Raw genomic sequence first — 22243 nt, 5'->3', positions numbered from 1 at the left:
GGGGGCGATGCACTGCACAGCTTGTGACACTTGGGCCACATCACAGAATAGAAAAGTGAATCCACCCAAGATAAAAGAATTAAAAGTCAATTTTTGTGGGAATGTACTTTAGTATATAGAGTAGGATACAGGCATTTACTGGCTTCCCAGGTGGCTCTAGTGGTAAAGAACCCACCTGCCAGTGTAGGAGACATGAGAGACCTGAGTTTGATCCCTGGGTTGGGATGATCCCATGGAGGAGGGCGTGGCAGCCCACTCTGGTATTCTTACCTGGAGAATGCCATGGGCAGAGGATCCTGGTGGACTATATAGTCCATACGGTTGCAAAAGAGTTGGACGTGACTGAAGTGACCTAGCAAGCAGGCACAGGCATTTATTTACTCTTGGAAGTGCAGAATGGAGTGTTTTATTTTAGATTTTTTTTGACTTAAAATGTTATTGGAGTATAATTGCTTTGCAGTGCTGTGTACTTTCTGCTGTATGGGAAAGCGAATCAGCTGTACATACACATTTATCCCTCTGTTTTGTATTTCCGTCCCTGTTAGAAGACCTCAGAGCGCTGAGTAGCATTGCCTCTACTGTACAGTAGGTTCTCATTAGCTAGCTGTTCTCTACATGGTCGTGTATCTGTTTCAATCCCAATCCACCCCACCCTTTCTTTCCCCTCCTTGGTGTCCATACTGTACCATTTTCCTAGATTCCACATGTATGCATTAATATACAGTATTTGTTTTTCTCTTTCTGACTTACTTCACCCTGTATGATTTTTCAGAATGAAAAGTCATGGTTTTTGCCCTCTGAAGCCTTCCATTCCAGGATAGACTTATTAGTTTCTTGCTAATTCATGTTTGCTTCTAGACTTTAAAATGTACTTCTGTCAGTCTCTGGTTCTTTATTATTAACAGATTTTTGTTGTACCATGTGGAAATGTAATTGATATGCACAAGGTTTGGTTTTAATAGCATTTGCTTTATCCAAGTAATGTAACTCTAAAAGAATCATCTTGTAAAACTGTTTTCTTGGACTTTGCCCTTTTAGTGTAACGGTGTGTGTTGGGTGGTAAATGAAAAGTTCCTGTTATCGTGAAGCAGAATTTAAGTTATCATTGTCAGTGGAGACTCATGCTGTTCATGATAGTATAGAGCTGGGTTTCTTTTGCTTTTGAGTGACAAGACCATAATCCCATACTCAGCATCAAGCATCATGATGGCCCATGTCTTCACCTGTCCGTGTCTAAGAACTTTGGCTTGTCCACTGATGCTTGCAAACCTTATTTCTGAGCTATGGAGATTTCGGCCTAGTAGCATGTGTGTTAATATCATTGGTTATGTTGACTCGCCATTTATAAAATATCCAAAATGTCCCTCCTGGAATATAGTAAAAGAAACAAAAAAGCCCAAATCAAAACTTTAAACACAGATTAAATGACTGAGATGAGTAGCTGTTCTTAGTTCAATAAGTTTTTGTTACTATTGAAGTTACTCTGCATGCTGTTAAATAAGGTATGTAGCATTTTTACTTTTTAAATTTCTGGATTAAAACATCCCAAGTCTCAGGCATTCATTTGGTGATTCACAAATAGTATAATTAATTTGCATGTTTCTAGGGACTAATTGTTGGGCTTTTCTTGTGTATCTATTTTTTCCCTACTCTGATGTATTTTTCCCCCAGGAGAAAATTTGACAGGTAATTTCCTTGTGTTTGTTTGACCCTGGCCTTTTTAGTTGACCTCCAAACTTGTTTTCACTGAAATATATTAAAATATTCTGATTTTGTCAACTTTACTTAGTAATTATTTCTAAGCCTTGATTGTGATGATAAAGGGCTTGAGGGTATTGTTATCTAATAAACAATAAGACAAAAAACCCACTGTATTCATGCCCCCAAACAAGATGCCTCTGATTATATTGACCTTAATTTCCCATGTATCAGTGAGTGATGAGACAATTAGCAGAATGAGCTGCTAGTTATTGAACATGGAAAACCAAGGACTTTTCTGTAAATATAGCATCTGGACAGGAGCCTTATTTTTCACTCAGTAAGAATCCCCTGCAATAGATGTAATTGTCATCCATATAATCAGGGTCTTCTCTGCTTTCCCATCCTGCTGAACCCCCACCTCTGGCATAGTGCAGGGCTCACAGAGACAGCTCTCTGGCCATTTGTTGAATGAATGCCAGGTAATCCTTCTTAAGAGCTGAAAAGGGGACATGAGGAGGAGTAAAAAGGGCGCTGGCAGGAGGGGCTCGTGCAGGTCAGGGAAGCCTGAAAGGGTTTGTTGGGAAATTCGGTGTAGAGGGAATCTTGAACCCAGTGATACAGAATTCTCTTCCTCTTTTTCCTACTTAGTTATTTACTTGCCGTTGGACTCCAGGAAGCGGGCTCAAGCTGGCCTGAGCTCCCTCACAAGAGTGAGTGAAAGTCGCTCAGTTGTGTCCGACTCTTTGTGACCCCGTGGACTATACAGTCCATGGAATTGTCCAGGCCAGAATACTGGAGTGGGTAGCCTTTCCCTTCTCCAGGGGATCTTCCCAACCCAAGGATCAAACCCAGGTCTGCTGCATTGAAGGCGATTCTTTACCAGCTGAGCCACCAGGGAAGCCCTCCCAAGAGTAGTGTGGAGATTTAATAAGATAAAAATGGGAATGCTGTACACTTGGAGAGTGTAAAGCACTAGATAATATAGGTTGTAATGGTGAATAAATGCTGTTTTCAGAGTGGTGTGGTGCCTTAAAGGTACTAACTTTAACAAGTGCAGTAAGCTGTTTTATTGAAAATGGAGGTGATGACTGAATTGGAAACAATGGTGTTTAGGCAGGAGAGCATTCTGTGCCATTTACAAGTAAGGGCTTTTGAAATATCTTAGTGAATGTCTATTATTTTTCCTTCCCATCTCCTTTGCCCTTTGGTTTTGTGTTGTATATTAATGCAGCATTGAGTGGTGTTTAAACATGTGGATTCATTGTGATGATTCTTGTTTTGTCGGCCTGGGCTGGCTCCTGGGAATTAGTATATTTACCGTTTTCCAAGTAAGTCTGTGGAGCCTCTAGATTGAAGAACCCGTCATAACTCGTCAGTGTCCTGTGGTTCCAGTGGAAAGCAGGCATTCAGCTGGCACTCCTTTTGCAGCTCTGTTTTCTGCAGAGTTCCTGTTAATCTTGTAAAGCAGGACCAGTTGATAATCTGGCTCTCCAGCAGACAGTAAACACTTTTTGGCAGAAACACCACGTTGAAAAGTTTAGCGAAATTTGAATGAACTCCTCTGGAATCTCTTATGGAACAGAGATGCCAGTTTAATTTCCTTCCTCCTCCCTCCCTCCCTCACCCTTCCTTCATCTCTTTCTCTCCTTTTTATCTTTATCCCTTTCCTTCCTTTCCCTTCCTTTCTTTTCCTTTCTTCCTTTTCCTTCCTCCATTCTTCTCTAGTAAATAAAAAGTTCGGGTGTTAAAAATTACAGTGTTTTATTAATATCAACCGAGAATTGATGCCATGCAGAACAACCTAAAGGTCTTTTGGGGCTGTGGATGACAGTCCACCTGGTAGATTTAGGGATCAGCAGTTTGTTCTTTTGCCCATTGCTCTGGAGCATTCTGTGGTAGGGGAATACTGCAGTTGCTGTAGTTCATTTACTCATTCTGCAGAACAAATCATTTTTACAGACATGTAACTTGCTGTACATGGTACTCTGACTTTTACATTAATTTAACATTACCTTTGGGACTGTCTTTCCTTATTAAATGTGTCACTTTAAAATGATTTTTTAAAATGGCTGCTCAGTTTATTTATTGGATAAAATTATTCTAATGTGTTTAATTATTGGGAATTGCATCATTTGCTCTTGCAGCTAGTCATGTGATGAGAATCTTTGTAGGCTGATCTTTACCCTCATCTAAGATTTTTTTGCTCAAAGCCCATTGTTAGAGGTAGATATTACATGGGTCCAAAGGTTTACATATGTATGAGGGTTTTTGTTGGGGAACCTGGTGGTACAGAGTCGACGATAAGAAAGTGAAAGAGAGAAAGAGAGAGAGAAAAAAGACCCGGGGACCTAAGCGCTGATGGAGCAAAGGTGCTTTAATGATTTCTCTATGAGTATATATAGGCTGTGGTACAAGAAACTTCTTTCGGGAATGATAGAGATCAGAAAACCAAACGTACAGCAACCGTTACCAAGGGCACAAGGGGTAATGTTAGTCACAAGGTCAGGACACAATCCATATCTCAAGAAAGGGGAACTAGACTAAGCAGTTTTGTCCTAAAGAGAATGTTTGCTAAAGGAGACCCAAGCCTGCCTCACACAATGAGCTCAGTCCCTGGGAGCAGCGTGCTGTTCCGCTTGAAGAGGGGCAAAGGGCTCATGGGAGACAGCACGTAGGAGTCCTCCCGTCAAACACTCCCTGACAGGTTTTATTAGGCATTGCTAAACTAAAGTATGTATGCCTAAGCATCTCGGAAAACTTCCCAGGGACTTGGCAGTGCTGTACAGACCAGCATTTGAAGTGCGATCCGGAACAGCTACATAAGTTGCAGGAGCCAGTGCAAAATGAAAAGGCAGAAAGTGAAGTCGCTCAGTTGTATCCGACTCTCTGCGACCCCATGGACTGTATCCTATCAGACTCCTCCATCCATGGGATTTTCCAGGCAAGACTACTGGAGTGGGTTGCCATTTCCTTCTCCAGGGGATCTTCCTGACCCAGGGGTCGAACCCAGGTCTTCCGCATTGTAGGCAGACGCTTTTACCGTCTGAGCCCCCGGGAGGTCAGTCCCCTGTTAAAAAAGAGTTAAGAACTTTGAAACAGCGGCAGTGGCACGTTCAGCTAAATGTGTAGCCCTTCTGATGGCAGAGGACTGCCCACCCTGCAGAGCACACATCCTTGGAGCCAGCCTGAATGGGATGCACACGATGCTGGGCCCAGTGGACCAAGAGAGGCCTCCAGTTGGACCAGTCTGCAAACTTGTATATTGTCAGGCTTTGCCCATCACTCAGGATGCCAGTGAACTTGCACTGAATAGGCACTTTCCTAGGTCACACGATTGTGGGAAGGGATGTGGGCACAGATGTTAACTGTGTGGATTCAAAACACGGCCATGTACTTACTTTTGTGTGACCTTAGCTAGTTCGCTTCTCTGAGCCTCAGTGTTTTCGTCTGTAAAATGGGGTTAATATTATCTGTGTCCTCAGATAGATGGTGAGAATTGAAAGACATGTGTATCAAAGTTTTAATACAGTGCTTCTCCACAGCAGGCTATTAATAAGACAGATCGTGAAAATTAATGCTGTATTTTAAGAGGCTGAGCCACTCTGCCCTGTAATATGTACCCACTCCTGCTCCTGAGATCCACTGTTACTTACTCCCTGCTCCTGCTCATGGCTAATCACTTAGATAGCAACCCATTGGTTCCTAGAACAGGTTAAAAGAGAGCAGCTCAGGGGGAAGGACTTTAGGAGTGGAGGTTATAGAAGCCAGCAGACTGGTCTCTGTGACCGCTGGGTGGGTATTTGATACGCGATAGCAGCATGGGAGGGCTTCCCTGTGACTCAGTGGTAAAGAATCTGACCGTAGTGCAGAAGACCCAGGTTCGATCCCAGAGTTGAGAAGATCCCCTGGAGGAGGGCATGGCAATCCACTCCAGTATTCTTGCCGGGAGAATTCCGCGGACAGAGGAGCCTGGTGGGCTACAGTCCATAGGGCCACACACAGTCGGACACGACTGAAGTGACTTGGCGGCAGCAGCAGCGGCATGGGAGGAAAGGTGGAAAGATGAGGGTCTGGAGCTCCGAGGGCCTTGAATGCCAGCATGGAAGGGAGGGACTCCCTGCCAGGTGGTTTATGAGGACTGAGAGCCACCTCGATGCTAACCGACTGGAAATATTTGGAGTTTACTGGAGCTGGATCTCTTCTGTGGGCATTTACTCTCTGAGACACTGTGCCCCTCTTTCTGCAAATGTGGTAGCAGTTTAATAGCATTATTCCACCAGTATTAGTGTTATTAACTAACTTGTATCGAATGTTTACCGTATTACCTGGAGTATTACCTTACATGTTATCTTATTCACCTTTGGAACAACCTTTGAGTAGGTATGATTAACCCCATTTTACAGAGGAGATGGGGCTTCAGGAACTTACCTATGTGGACGAGTCCCATTCTGTGTTAGAGAGGAGATGTGAGTCCGAGTCAGCTGACTGCAGGAGCCACATGCCTCATCCATGTCCTGTATAAATATATATAAATATACATGTATATATATATTTAATACACATGCAAATATAAAATATAAGCAATGTGTATAAAATTATGTGGGTTTGTGGTAAGGTTAAAAACTGCTTAGCACTTATTGAGAACCCGATTCAACTATAAGTTGAACTGGGGCCCTGAGGAAGCACAGCTTTGTTGGTGGATTTGGTAAGACTTTGGGTGGACCACATGTCCTGGTGTGGTAGACTGCAGGACAGTCTCCGCAGCAGTGTTGGGCCCAGGGGGTTAGGAGGGCTGACGCTGCTTGTCCCTTGGGCCACCCCTCTGTGTTGGTTACAGAATGTCAAAAACATCTCAGTTAGAACTGAGATGTCATCATAAGCGTATCCATGGAATCTTTTTTTTCTCATCAAAGACACTTCAATTAAATTCCCATTGTGAAAACAATTAGGCCAGATTTGCTGTACCCAGCCAGTCAGTAACTCAGGGACAAGATCTCATTACGAGCTTTTGCTTTCCTGGAAACAGGCATTTTATGGATTCCTCGGTGGTGGCTGCACACCCTGGGGATTAATTCCTGATCCGTATTTCTTCTGAACTATTTCGTTTTCTCCAATTCAGAAGGAACCACATTTTTACATGACCCCAACCTCGGAGACTGATGGTATAAATTGTCATTCATTGTCACAGAGGAGTTCCAGCCTGTGAGCTGTGTGCTCTCATGATTCCAGTATGTTCTATGTAGAATTCTGTTTGCCTCTGGACAAAGCAATAGATGGGACTCAGGTTCATGCATGCTCAGTTTCTTAAGTCGTGTTTGAGTCTTTATGACCCCATGGACAGTAGCCCATCAAGGTTCTCTACCCATGGAATTCTTCAGGCCAGAATACTGGAGTGGGTTGCCATGTCCTTTTCCAGTGTGTCTTCCAGACTCAGGGATCCAACCACGTTGCCTACACTAGCAGGGATTCTTTACCACTCAGTTATATATGGCACCCCACTCCAGTGCTCTTGCCTGGAAAATCCCATGGATGGAGGAGCCTGGTAGGCTGCAGTCCATGGAGTCTCGAAGAGTCAGGACTGAGCGACTTCACTTTCACTTTTCACTTTCATGCATTAGAGAAGGAAATGGCAACCCACTCCAGTGTTCTTGCCTGGAGAATCCCAGGGACTGTGGAGCCTGGTGGGCTGCTGTCTGTGGGGTCACACAGAGTCAGACACGACTGAAGTGACTTAGCATAGCATGTTTGTCCTATCAGTGAGTGAGCCTCCTTTTAAAACAAATTTCCAGATATTGGGCTAGCTTACCTCTCAGCCAGGTAAAGGCTGCCTCCTACTGACAACCATGAGTGAGCTCCTGAGACATTTGGTTCAATTTCCCTGACCAAAGTATTGAGATGTATTATAAATTTCTCCTTCTTTTGCTTCTTCCTTACTTCTTCTCTACCCTCCGTCCTCCTCTCCATTTTTCTGTTCCTAATGCATTATTGATTTCCTACCATCTGCTAGTCATTATAATTGGAAATGATACAATAAAGAAAAATATATATATAGATATTGGGTTGGCCAAAAAGTTCACTTGGATTTTGCCATATCATCATGCAGAAAACCCTGAATGGACTTTTTGAACAACCCAGTCCAACCATTTAGAAAACCATGGCATTTTTTTTTTTAAGTTGAAACTCTGTATGTCCAGTGACCTAGATATGTGACCACTAGGCAAATAGATGGGAAAACAATGGAAATAGTGACATACATTATTTTCTTGGGCTCCAAAATCACTGTGGACAGTGACTGCAGCCATGAAATTAAAAGACACTTGCTCCTTGGAAGAAAAGCTATGACAAACCTAGACAACATATTAAAAAGCAGAGAGATTTCTTTGCTGACAAAGAGCTGTATAGTCAAAGCTATGGTTTTTATAGTAGTCATGTATGGATGTGAGAGTTGGATCATAAAGAAGGCTGAGTATTGATGCTTTCCAACTGTGGTGTTGGAGAAGACTCCTGACAGTTCCTGGGACTGCAAGGAGATCAAACCAGTCCATCCTAAATAAAATCAGAGCCAGCCTTGGGCTGCCGCGGTCTCCAGGTGCTCGGCCTTGAGCTGCTCTAGTTGTTCAGCTCAGCCTCCAGCTGCTCCCCGTGGGCCGCCTGCAGCTGGTGCAGCTGTTTCAACGGGAAAGGGGTTCATGTCATTGAAGGCAATCAATGTGCATCAGCTTCCTGTGGGGAGAGTGGAGTCAGAGTCAGTGGGCGTCCTGGAAGGACTGATACTGAGGTTGAAGCTCCAATATTTTGGCCATCTGATATGAGGAGCCAACTCATTGGAAAGGGCCCTGATGCTGGGAAAGTTTGAAGGCAGAAGGAGAAAGGAACGACTGAGGCTGAGATGGTTGGATGGCATCACTGGCTCAATGGACATCAGTTTGAGTAAGCTCCAGGAGATGGTGAAGGACAGGGAAGCCTGGCTTGTAGTCCATGGAGTCACAAAGTGTCAGACACAACTGAGCGACTGAACAACAACAGCAAAGACGCTCTAGAGACACTTGTGTACATATGTAACTGGATATGTTATAAATGTTTCCTTTACAAAACTTCAAACTGAGTCCATATTATATGTCCATCCTTGAGAAAGTGGATAAATAATCTGGAGTATTTTCAAACAATAGAACAGCATACAGCAGTGAAAACTAACAACAGCTTCATGTAACAGTATGGGTGCATCTCCACTAAGCAAGCAAGTTTTTTTCTCTGTGCCTTGGTGAACAGAGACAAGATCAGGATGTGCTTAGGAAGCTGACAGGGCAGTGTGAGTTATGGGGAGCCCATGCTGGAGGCAGGAACCCCATTGGGAGGCAGTTGTGGTCCTGAAGAGACGGTGCTGTGCTAAACCCAGGTAGTAGCAGCAGCAAGAGAGAGAATGGCATGGACTGTTGAGGGGCTTGAGAAGTGAAATAAACACAATCTGGGGACTGAGTGAGTGTTTGGATGGATTAGAAAAAAGAGCCATGTAACCTGTTGCTGAGATTTCTGATCTCATAGCCTGGGATGATGGTTGTCTCCTTCACTGAGATAGGGGCAGGGCTAGGGTTTTGAGCCCATATATATGTGTCTGCATGATGCCAGGCTATGACCTCAGGCAAGTTATTTAACTTCTACCACCGTTTCCTCATGTGTAAAAGCAAGGAAACCTACTAAGAGTGACAACCTTAGAAGATAATACTGTGTCTGATATAAAACACACAATTTTACTGTACAGATTTTTGAAGAGTGCGTGTGACCCTCAGTATATAACATCGTGAATGGATGCAGTCATTCCTTTAGGCTGAACAGAGACAGGCGTAGGAAAACTTGAATCATCTTTATATCTCTTGAGTCAAACATCAGATGCTTAAAGCTTGGGATCAAGGAGAAAGTCATAGGACAAAAAGCACAAACAACTGGAGCTATGTAGTGTGGGGAAAAGAAAGCCGAGAGGTGACTCAATGAGACTTTAAATGAGGGAGTTAAGTCAGAAGTTAGCATATCCCTATGCTAAAAATGGTTCACGGTCGCACAGAGCCTATTAAAGATGATTGTTTATATGAAAATGATGCTTAAGGATTTATTAGTAATATTTTTGGTAATTGCCAAGTAATACATCTTTGTTATAGAAAATTAGTCAAAAGAACAAAGTAAATACATAGCACCTGTAATTCTAATGCCCAGAGAATCTGTTCATATTTCAGCTCTGTCCATTTGTCTGTCTGTTCATGTGCTCATCCATCCATCTTGTCTTTCTCTCTCTCTCTCTCTTTTTTTTTAGAGTTGAAATTAAACCATAAGTGGTTGTGTAAGCTACTGTGTTTTGTGCTGGAACTTAAATGGAGGCTTACCTAACATGAGGGATTTAGATTAGCTATGTGTATTATGAAGAAAATATCTGATGTGCTTTGTCAATGAGTTATTGAGAGAAAATACAGCAGTTCCTTCTATGAAAGTCTTAAAATATAATAGGATAAACTTTCATCTCACTGATGGCAAGGGCATGACCCTGCTTTACTGCCCTGTTATTCTCTGATATGTGGGTAAGCCTGAGAGTGCTTTTCTGAGCATTTACTTCTCCCAAAAGTGGTGGAAAGAAATATTGGTTAGAATATGATGTAAGTGAGACTTATATTAATCCCTTACCTACATTTTCCTTGCAGACTGAAGAGTACATTTCTCCCTAGAGGTGTAGGACTGCTCAACTTTTCAATTTTAAATATTAAAATCACTAAAATTCTACTCTGACTTAATCTGGAACAAAGACAGGAAAGATTAATGTCACTAGGATATAGTTTTACATGGGCAAATCATTTTAAATAGGCTTAGATCTAAGAGGTGGAAGCTACTTTGCCTAGAGTATTTGTGAGATTGGCTAGGATAACTGTGTATGTATGTGAGAGAGAGGGGGAGGGAGAGATGGAAGGAGGGAGGGAGAGAGAGAGAGAAGTGTTCTGAAGGTTTCCTTTTAGTCTGTGCATCATCTAAATGTGGAGGCTACTGCTATTAGAGATTTAGAAAGATCTAATTAAGGGCTATAGTCACTATTTTTACCCAAATCATAGCTTTTTGGTTTCATAATTTTCTTAATATGTTCCCTAGTGAATGTGCTCATATATACATATACACACTCCGAAGCACATCTATGGGAGATGTGGCTCCCATTTCCTTTTCTTAGAGATATAGGAAAGTAGGGGCAACATTTTTTTAGTATTTATTTTTATTTATTTATTTGACTGTCTCATCTTAGTTGTGACACACAAGATCTTTGATCTTTGTTGCAGCATATGGGATCTAGTTCCCTGACCAGGGATTGGGAAGCATGGAATCGTAGCCACTGGACCACCAGGGAAATCCCTGAATAGTTTTGACTGCAAAGAAATTAAATGTTAGTTTATCCATTTAGCAAATACTCATTGAACTCATTGAGTGTAGGCAGTGTGCTGAGAATGGAGGATATGGGCTCATCTAAAAGCATTAAGGAAAGGCAGCAAGCCTTTTAGTTAATGGTGCACATGTAACTGTTAATCTGTATCTATTATTTGGTGGCCTCAGACAAATCCTTGTCTTGAATATAAAGTCTAAACTCCTCAATCTGGGAAGACCATTTGCAATCTGGTCTCCATCTGCCCTGATAGCCTTATCTCCTAGCATCTCCCATGCCTACCTTATACTTTTTTATGGAAAGAATTTATCAGCCCCTTGCTAATTATTGGATATTTTCAGATAACTAGCTCTTCAGACATTCTCTGCTCCTTCACACCTTGTCTGGGTCCTGTGGTTTTCCGCTGGTGGAACTCTTTGCCTCCATTTGCTGGGTGACACTCCCATCTCGTCTCTCTTTCCCACTAGTCAGTGGGATTCTGGAGGACAGATCCTGTCCTTCCCTGTAGGACTCTTGCACCCAGTAAGGTGCTCAGCATATTGTAACCACGCTGTCCGTGTGTGTTGAGCAAATGAATGAATGAGGCAGAGTCCAGTCTCTTGTGGTGGTGAGCTCCCTCGGCTTTTGTTTATGTGGAAAACCTTAATTTCGCCTTCCCTTTTGAAGGATAATTTTACCAAATGTGATATTCTTGGTTTTCAGGTGTTTTTTTTTTTTCTTTTTTCCCTTTAGCCCTTTGTATCTTTCTTCCTATAGTTGTTAAGTCATGTCTGACTCTTGTGACCCCATGGACTGTAACCTGCCAAGCTCCTCGGTCCGTGGGATTCTCTAGGCAAGAATACTGGAGTGGGTTGCCATTTCCTTCACCAGGGAGCCCTTTGAATATATCATCCCAATTTCTTCTGGCCTACTTAGTTTCTCCTGAGAAATCATTGAAAACTTTATGGGGGCTCCTTTGTTTTATTTTTCTTGCTGCTTTTAAGATTCTCTCTCATTGTCTGTGACTTGATAATTTGATTCTAAAAGTCTTGATGTGAGTCTCTCTAGGATTTATCCTATGTGGAATCATTGAGTTTCCTAAATTTGGATGTCCATTTTCTCCCTCAGATTTGGAAAGTTCTCTGCCATTGTTTCTTTAAATAGGCTCTTTGCTCCTTTCTCTCTTTCATCTCCTTCTGGTACTTCCATAATGTGCATATTGACCACTCAGTGGTGTCCCATGAGTCCATGAGGCTGTCTTCACTTCCTTTTTTCCCCCATTCTCTCTCTTCTGATTTAGTAACTTCAAATGACATATCCTCAAGTTCACTAATTCTTTCTTCTGCTTGATCAAATCTGGTGTTAACTGTGCTAGTGAATTTTTCAAGTATTTTATTCTTTAGCTCCTGATTCCCGACCCCCTCCCTTTTTTTTTCTTTTCTAGTTTCTATCTCTTTTTTGATAGTCTCATTTTGTCATACCTCATTTCCTGATTTCATTTAGTTGTCTATTTATCTTCTCTTTTAGCTTATCAAGCATCTTTAAGATGATTGTTTTGACTTTGTCAGGTAATTCATAGATTTCTGTTTTTTTTAGGATTGGTGTCTAGAGATGTATTTTGTTATTTTGGTTGAGCCTATTTCCTTGTTTGTTTACTTTGTGACCTTTTGTTGAGACTTGGGCATTTGAGGAGACAGCCAACTCTCCCAACCCCTGCATGCTTGCTTTGTGCAGGGGAACACTTTCACTCATCAGCCTGGATAGAGATTTTGAGGGGGGGGGGCTCTCAAGTCTTAGGATGTTTCTTTTTTGGGCTTGTGTGTTTAATTGCCTAGTTAGAAGGTCTGCCCCTGTTTTCAAGAGCTCATATTCTCTTGGTCCCCAGTGTCTGTGGTACTACAGATTCTCTGGTGCTATAAGAAGCCGCCTTGCTTTTATTCTTAGCAGCCCCTTGATATCCAGAATGTGCTGCTGTTTCCTTCAGTATTCCGAGTCAGGCAAGACAGAAACCAGTTCCTCAGATAGTGCACCCATAAAGCCAGAATGTTAGCTGTACTTTCCACTCTTTTCTTTTCTCCCAGAGAAGCCAGGAGTTAAAGAGTTTTCTCCTGATTGTGCTGCACGTGCTGGATGCATGGGGCTACGAGCAGGTCAATGCAACACATTGTTATTCACTCTGATGTGGCTCTGCTTGGCTTTATATTCACGTAGGTGCTGCAGTCTTTTAACTGGTCTATGGGCTTCTTACAAGGGAAAATTCGCTCATATGTTGTTAAGTTGGGCTCTTGATGAGGAAATGGGGGCCTGGGGCTTACTATTCTGTCATCTTTCTGATATTACCCTCAAGTATTGTTTAGATCTTTATTTTATGAAATGGAGATAATATTGGTAGAACTTTAAATAGGTCAGTGGCATATATAATCTGTCTCACCTCCTTTATTTTATAATTTTTTTTGGCTCTTCTGGGTCTTAGTTGTGGCACGTGGGGTCTTTGATCTTTGTTGTGGCATGTGGGATCTTTAGGTGCAGCATGTGCAATCTAGTTCCCTGACTAGGGATTGAACCTAGGCCTCCTGCATTGGGAGCATAGAATGTTAGCTGCTGGACCTCCAGGGAAGTCCCTCACCTCCTTTTAATTTCATCGCTGCAATCACCATCTGCAGTGATTTGGGAGCCCCCCAAAATGAAGTCTGTCACTATTTCCATTGTTTCCTCATCTGTTTGCCATGAAGTGATGGGATCAGATGCCATGATCTTAGTTTTCTGAATGTTGAGTTCTAAGCCAACTTTTTCACTCTACTCTTTCACTTTCATCAAGAGGCTCTTTAGTTCTTCTTTGCTTTCTGCCGTAAGGGTGGTGTCATCTGCGTATCTGAGGTGATTGATATTTCTCCTGGCAATCTTGATTCCAGTTTTTGCTTCATCCAGCTCAGCATTTCACATGATGTACTCTGCGTATAAGTTAAATAAACAGGGTGAGAATATACAGCCTTGGTGTGCTCCTTTCCCAATTTGGAACCAGTCTGTTTTTCCATGTTCAGTTCTAACTGTTGCTTCTTGACCTGCATACAGATTTCTCAGGAGGCAAGTCAGGTGCTCTGGTATTCCCATCTCTTGAAGAATTTTCCACAGTTTGTTGTGATCCACACAGTCAAAGGCTTTGGCATAGTCAATAAAGCAGAGGTAGATGTTTTTCTGGAACTCTTGCTTTTTCGATGATCCAACAGATGTTGGCAATTTGATTTCTGGTTCCTCGATCTTTTCTAAATCCAGATTGAACATCTGGAAGTTCATGGTTCATGTACTGTTGAAGCCTAGCTTGGAGAATTTTGAGCATTACTTTACTAGTGTGTGAGATGAGTGCAATTGTGAGGTAGTTTGAGCATTCTTTGGCATTGCCTTTCTTAGGGATTGGAATGAAAACTGACCTTTTCCAGTCCTGTGAACACTGCTGAGTTTTCCAAATTTTCTGGCATTTTGAGTGCAGCACTTTCACAGCATCATCTTTCAGGATTTGAAATAGCTCAACTGGAATTCCATCACCTTCATTAGCTTTGTTCGTAGTGATGCTTCCTGAGGCCCACTTGACTTCACATTCCAGGATATATTTACTTAGAATCAGTCAAATTTATTGTGGTAGAGATTCTTAAAGCTTTTTGACTGTCTTATGTCCTATCACATTTTGATCATTAAATGATTTGTTAGGTATAAATAAAACTTGTGTTTTATATAGGTTTTATAATCAGAATAATGTGCCCATTTATTTTCTCTTCTTTCCAGCTTTATTGAGATCCAATTGGCATGTAATATTGTGTAAGATGTACAGTGTAATCATTTGAAATATGTATATATTACAAGATAATCACAATAAGGTTAGTTAACACATCCAATTTCTCACATAGTAACACTTTTTGTGTGCATGGTGAGGACTTTAAGGATATACTTTCTTAGCAATTTGAAATGAATAGTTTTTGAGTATAATGCATTGCTTATGTTATATAAAATGGAAATCTCTTTTTAATAAAATCTTTTGTCTTAATAGGCAATTATTGAATTACTATGAATATTATTTTGTGTTGATTATAAATGGTAATTATGCTGTTGGAAATCCCTGTAATTTAAATATTTAAATATAGAAATGACAGCAAGGGTGTATATTTTTGTTTTTTGCAGGACAGAGTTCATTCAGAAAGGCAGGATTTCAATCACAGGGGCTGGTTTTCTCAACTGTGTTTTGGAGACTTTTGCTAGTACATTTTTAAGACAGGGTGTCCAGAAGGTAAGCTTCCTTTCACTCTTAATCAATATTAATTTTAAGAAATTATGGAGTTTCCCATTGGGTTCTTGAACAAGATTCCTGAACAGACATAACAAGAAAAAATATAGTTATTAAAAAAATAATATACAAAGATAATTACCCTCACTAATTATTGCATGAATCCAAATCAAAGTGAAACTAACGTGCCATTTGTGTCTCATTAAATTAAAAATATGCCAATGAAGAATATGTAATAATATGGGAATACTTACAGTCTAATGAATAGAAATAAGTCACAGTGAATAACTATGTTTACAGTATATATAATATGATGACTGTTTAGTAAAAAAGACAATAATACCTAGTATTTATGGGGTGCTTCCCATGTGCTACTCACTAAAAAAAATAATCATTAATTCACTTAATGCGCGCAAATTTTGGAAATAGCTGTTATTCTTGTCCTGATGTTGTGGACGAAGAAGATGTACCTCTGGAGCTCCTGATTATCTTTTATTATGGTTTTTAAGCTCTATACCTGTGGGAGCTTAGGTGTCCATGAATGGTGTTCAGAGCCCACCTTGGAGTTTTATGGTCCTGTGTTACCCTGTTTTACGTAGAGCAATTCTGTTTTTAATTTTTTTGGTTGATTTACAATGTTGTATTCATATATTTATTTATATTTTAATTTTTGGCTACACCCTGCTGCATGTGGGATCTCAGTTGCCCAGCCAGGGATGAAGCCCACACCCCCTGCATTGGAGGGCAAAGCCTTAACCACTGGACCACCAGGAAAGTCCCAAACTATTCTGTTTTTCACCTGTTTTGTATAGCATTACATCTAAGATTTCTATATCCTATTTTCTTGCCTAGGAAAGTCCATTTCTCATGCATCTTTACATGTCTACTGCAGGTGTAAATATTTTAGAATTGTTTTATTATTATTTAGCCCACCAGGCTCCTCTGTCCATGAAATTTTCCAGGCAAGGATATTGGGGTGGGTAGCTATTCCCTCCTCCAGGGGATCTTCCCGACCCCGGGATCGAACCTGGGTCTCCTGCATTGCAAGTGGACTCTGCCATCTGAGCCACCAGGGAATCCCTTATTATATTAAACATTGTTTAATTGTCATTATTATTGTTATTATGATGATGGACATAATTACTTATTTCCAGGGTTTGCTCAGGTCTGATGCATATGTTACCTAGTTTTGCTTTTGGGGGCAGACTTAATGGCTGGTCTACAGATCTATCATGACCCCAGAGAATTTCTGGGTAATGACCTTTGTTTTTGTTTTGCAGATCTAGGTTCAGTAATGAACCTGGACCACAATGTGTTAGTCTGGGAGGCTGAGGGTGATGAATGAGTATTTGGTACTGTTCTGTACTGCACAGACATACTGTTGAGATTAATGATGTGTTCCTGACCCTGGTGAGGACATAGCCAGACTGGCCCTGCCTTTTTAAGCCTGGGCTTGAAGCAGGTAGTTGAGCTTCTAGAAGGTCTGTTGTGATTATTATGACATTATGGCATTTTGGCAGACATTATGGCAGGTTTTTCCTGCTATACTGCAAAATAATGCATTTGTAAACAGCCCCATATTCTGTAAAATTGCTCTCTAATAATAATAGTGCTGATGAGAGAAATAACTTTGTTGCCGTGTCCCTGACTGAGTTGACTTCTTGGACCTTGTTTAGATTAGAAATGGCAAACTTTTTCTGTAAAGTGCATGTACACTCGGTCATGTCCAACTCTATGCGACCCTATGTGCTATAGCCTGCCAGGCTCCTCTGGCCATGGAATTTTCCAGGCAAGAAGACTAGAGTGGGTTGCCTTTTCCTAATTCATTTCTGTAAAGAGCCAGATAGTGAACATGTTAAGACTTTGTGGGCCAAGAGGCAACATCAAAATACTGTGTAGGTGCTTTGTAACAAGAGAAATAAATTTGCACATATTTTTAATTGAAAAAATTAAAATATAATGATAGTAATTGAGTATAGTTTTTATAATACAGGTCTACTAAGCATATAATTCTTAAAAGAATAGAATTATTTTTGGGGAGAGATAATATTTACCTGTTCAGTTCAGTCACTCAGTTGTGTCTGACTCTTTGTGACCCCATGGACCGCAGCATACCAGGCTTTCCTGTCCATCACCAACTCCTGGAGCTTACTCAAACTCATGTCTATCAAGTTGGTGATGCCATCCAACCATCGCATCCTCTGTTGTCCCCTTCTCCTCCTGCCTTCAATCTTTCCCAGCATCAGGGTCTTTTCAAATGAGTCAGTTCTTCTCATCAGGTGGCCAAAGTATTGGAGTTTCAGCTTCAGCATCAGTCATTCCAGTGAATACCCAGGGCTGATCTCCTTTAGGATGGACTGGTTGGATCTCCTTGCTGTCCAAGGGACTCTCAAGAGTCTTCTCTAACACCACAGTTCAAAACCATCAATTTTTCAGAGCTCAGCTTTCTTCATAGTCCAACTCTTGCATCTGTACATGACTACTGGAAAAACCGTAACTTTAACTAGATGGACCTTTGTTGGCAAAGTAACGTCTCTGCTTTTTAGTATGCCGTCTAGGTTTGTCTTTGCTTTTCTTCCTAGGAGCAAGTGTCTTTTAGTATATGTGCTGCTGAAGCGAGCACGCAAGTGTCTTTTAATTTCATGGCTGCAGTCACCATTTGCAGTGGTTTTAGAGCCCAAGAAAATAGTCTGTCAGTATTTCCATTGTTGCCCCATCTATTTGCCATGAAGTGATGGGACCAGTTTTTCACTCTCCTCTTTCACTTTCATCAAGGGGCTCTTTAGTTCTTCTTAGCTTTCTGCCATAAAGGTGGTGTCATCTGCATATCTGAGGTTATTGATATTTCTCCCAGCAATCTTGATTCCAGTTTGTGCTTCACCCAACCGGGCATTTCACATGATATACTCCGCATATATGGAGAAGGAAACGGCAACCCACTCCAGTAATCTTGCCTAGAGAATTCCATGGACAGAGGAGCCTGGCAGGCTATGGTCCATGGGGTTGCAAAGAGTCAGGCATGACTGAGCAACTCACTCACTCTGCATATAAGTTAGATAAGCAGGGTGACAATATACAGCCTTGACGTACTCCTTTCTCAATTTGGAACCAGTCTGTTTACCTGAGTTGGGGTTAAAAATTAGTGTTCCCTACAATGAAATTGGTTGCAAATGTTCATTGATAAAAACCATTCTTACTTTTGTGGACCATGCAAGCACAGGTCATGACTGGATTTGACCTGTGGGCTATAGTTTACCAGCTCTTGGTGTAGATAAATAAATATTGTTTGGTTATTCTAAGTGGGTCTCTTTTTGACCCACCCATCATTCTGAGCCTATTAAAAACTTAATCATACAGTGATTTTAATCATACAGTGAAGAGAGTGAAAAGGTTGGCTTAAAACTCAACATTCAGAAAACGAAGATCATGGCATCTGGTCCCATGACTTCATGGCAAATAGATGGGGAAACAGTGACAGACTTTATTTTTGGGGGCTCCAAAATCACTGTAGATGGTGACTGCAGCCATGAAATTAAAAGACGCTTGTTCCTTGGAAGGAAAGTTGGTCCTAGGGACCAACTTAGCATATTAAAAAGCAGAGACATTACTTTGCCAGCAACGTTCCATTATAGTCAAAGCTATGGTTTCTCCAGTAGTCATGTATGGATGTGAGAGTTGGACTATGAAGAAAGCTGAGCTCTGAAGAATTGATGGTTTTGAACTGTGGTGTTGGAGAAGACTCTTGAGAGTCCCTTGGACAGCAAGGAGATCCAACCAGTCCATCCGAAAGGAAATAAGTCCTGAATATTCATTGGAAGGACTGATGATGAAACTGAAACTCCAATACTTTGGCCACCTGAAGTGAAGAACTGACTCATTGGAAAAGACCCTGATGCTGGGAAAGATTGAAGGCAGGAGGAGAAGGGGAAAACAGAGGATGAAATGGTTGGATGGCATCACCAACTTGATGGACATGAGTTTGAACAAGCTTCAGGAGTTGGTGATGGACTGGGAAGCCTGGCATGCTGCAGGCCATGGGGTCCCTAAGAGTCAGACGCAACTGAGCAGCTAAAGTGACTGATACAGTGATTGCATACATTATAATCCTGTGAGACACATAAAGTAGACCTAAGTATCCCCACTATATTGATGAGAATTATCTTGAAGAGATAAGTGCACTCAGCATGTAGGTGGCTGCTTGCCCATGTTCCTTACTTTTGCATATATACATACATATATGTGTGTGTGTGTGTATATACATATATATATATATAGAGAGAGAGCACCTGTTTTGTGGCAGAAACTGTGCTGAGTGTGGGTTGAATGAACGTACTCATGGTCACGAAACTAGCAAAGGGTGGAGAGTGCTGTGCCAAGTTGATCAGCCATGTCCGATTCTTTGAGACCCCATGGACTGTGGCCCACCAGGCTCCTCTGTCCATGGAATTTTCCAGGCAGAAATTCTGGAGCAGGTTGCCATTTCCTCCTCCAGGGGATCTTCCTGACCCAGGGATTGAACCCGTGTCTCATGCATCTCCTTCATTGGCAGGCAGATTGTTTACCACTGCGCCGCCTGACTGGGACTCAAATTTCCATCTTGTATCAACAAGTCTTACCCCTTGCCACTTACTATATAAGATATGTTCAGATGAATGAAGCAGAATATGGCCTCCTCAGCACTGTGTTGTGTATTAGATGAATTTGTATTGTTGTCCTATTCCCTGTGTATTTATTAGAGCTCCTCAGTTTTGAATAACGGAAACTATATTAGGCTAGCTCAATATAGAGCAACAAGGGCGGTGAGCCTGGCAGGCTTCAGAATGGTCTGCATTGGAACTGAGAGCTTCCAGGAAGCAGGTGATACTGCTTCTTTAGTTCTTGCCCTTAAGTCTATGCATCTGTTTGATTCTCTTCCTTTGTAGTCTGGCTTTCTCTGCTTCACAGGCTGTATAGGGTGACATGGGCCTCCACAGTCCCAAGTGTACCACTTATGTAGATTTCTGGCTTAATAGAAAGGCTGTCTGCTTATTTCTTCATTTCCAGATTCTCCGGAAGAGACTGTCATTGGCCTTCCATGGGTCATGCATGGCCAGGAGGGTAGAAGCCAGGTTGTGTAATTATGGCTAATTTTCTGTCATGACTACATGGATCATGGTTGGAGAGTTATTTCCCAGGGAAAGGGATGGTAGGATGGGTGAATACTCCCAAGGCTTCTGCCGTTTGATGGCAGTACTCACAGTAGTACTGGACACTTGGCAGAGCGACTGTTTTATTCATCTTAAACCCAGTCCTCCCTGACCGTGAAACCTTGGCCAGTGCTCAGTGCATTTGTATGTAAATGATGAAAAGGCAATAGCTTGCACTGGGAGGTCCACAGCTGGCTTCTGGACCGTTATCTGGAAGTCAAGTGACATTAAATTTTTAAAGTGAGGAACCAAGTGGTTCCTCTGAATTCCCTCTCATTATGCCCAAAAGTAAAAATGTATTTTTCCTGCTAGCTTTTGCCTTTTCAGACTTTTTTAAAGAGGCTTAGTTTAATTAGCTTGCTTTTCAGTTCTAGGATCCACTCATGCTTAAATGTCTTTTATCCAAGCAGTGATGATTTCCAGTATCAGCCTGACTTCCTGATAAACTTCACAGCTGAGCCAGCATAAAAGGCTTCCGTAGAAGTCATCAGTAGTGTTTTAGGTAACTAATTTTCCCTTTAGAACTTTATTCCTGAGGCTGTTTCGTGGTGGTGTTACCAAATTGGTTGTATGGACTCCCAGTTGGACCCTAGCTTATTGGAAATTCCCTGCCTCAGTGGTGAAGGGTCTTTTTCCATTTGGATTCACACAGCCAGTAACGAAACTGATGCTGAGACTGAAACAGCACAAACTCTTTGATGGCCAGACAATGGAGAAGTGGGAAATTAGTTCACAAATCAACTTCTGGGAGTGGAGGGTGATCAAAGCAAGATTTTTTAAAGGCAGGGTTAATGGTAGAGGGAGCATATGCATTGGTTTTTTGGGAAAAGGTGAATTTCTTCCTGCAACTGGAGTGTCACTTCTTTTTCTTCCTTCTGTGGTCTGGTAATTCCTGTCATGTCACTGGTAGGTGTGTCGTTGAGCATGCTAATGTTACCGTGAGCATATCATGAGGCTTGGGGTCTCCTGGAGGGTTGGTCTTCTGCTATCTTGGGTTTGGCTGATTCTAACCAATTCTGTTGGCCTCTTGTTTTTCTGTTCTGGTGGTTTCCTGTAAGACAAAGATGGCATTTATCTTTCTTAAGGAAGAGGGTGGGTTAGAGCTTGAGGCTACCAGGCATGGTAACAATGGTGAAGGTGGGATTCTTTTTTTTTTCCCCCAGAAAGAGAAAAACTTCGTGCTCACGAAGTATATATCTCTGTGTATATAAATTAAAACCTAGTACTAGATATGCACCCCCACGGTGAGGTCTCTCTCTCTCTTTTTTTTCTGCCTCTGGACACTTGTTTGATTGCTTTTCTCTCTCCCTTTCACCACCTTGAGATTTGCAATTGGGGGGTGCCTTTCTGACACAAATGCTGCTGTGAACAAAGGCAAGTGAATATTTGTTCAAATCTCTGCTTTAAGTTCTTTGCCAGAGTATATGGTAATTCTGGGTTTAATTTGTCAAGAAACTGCTTGAAAGTTTCTTTTTGAAATAGCAGTCTATCTTTATCCATGACAGCAGTAGCCTGCACCTTTACTGTGTGTTTTTCTCAGGAAAGTGAGTGCTTTCTATACTACACTCTTGGCCGATGACACTAGTGAGCATGCCATGCAGGTACTTTCTTCATTCTGGAAGATGCTCCCCTGTCTTTGACTCTGCCATTGTTTCTGTCTCTTTGCCCTGATTTCATGTTCTGGTGGAGAGT

The 22243-nt window shown here is 41.7% G+C and overlaps 1 protein-coding gene across 2 annotated transcripts in view; it reads left to right on the top strand.

The window, feature by feature from the left end:
* PRELID2 (PRELI domain containing 2) overlaps window positions 1-22243 on the top strand; it is a 78835-nt gene that overhangs the window by 26880 nt on the left and 29712 nt on the right. For both annotated transcript variants that reach the window (XM_020872297.2, XM_020872292.2), the window contains one exon: window positions 15263-15368. In XM_020872297.2, coding sequence (XP_020727956.1) covers window positions 15263-15368 — 106 coding nt within the window. The remainder of the gene's footprint in view (window positions 1-15262; window positions 15369-22243) is intronic.

This window comes from Odocoileus virginianus, chromosome 3, assembly GCF_023699985.2.
Source record: "Odocoileus virginianus isolate 20LAN1187 ecotype Illinois chromosome 3, Ovbor_1.2, whole genome shotgun sequence".
Classification (NCBI taxonomy): Eukaryota; Metazoa; Chordata; class Mammalia; order Artiodactyla; family Cervidae; genus Odocoileus; species Odocoileus virginianus.
Note: the sequence above shows the minus strand (reverse complement) of the source record. Positions and strands in the feature narration are given on the sequence as shown.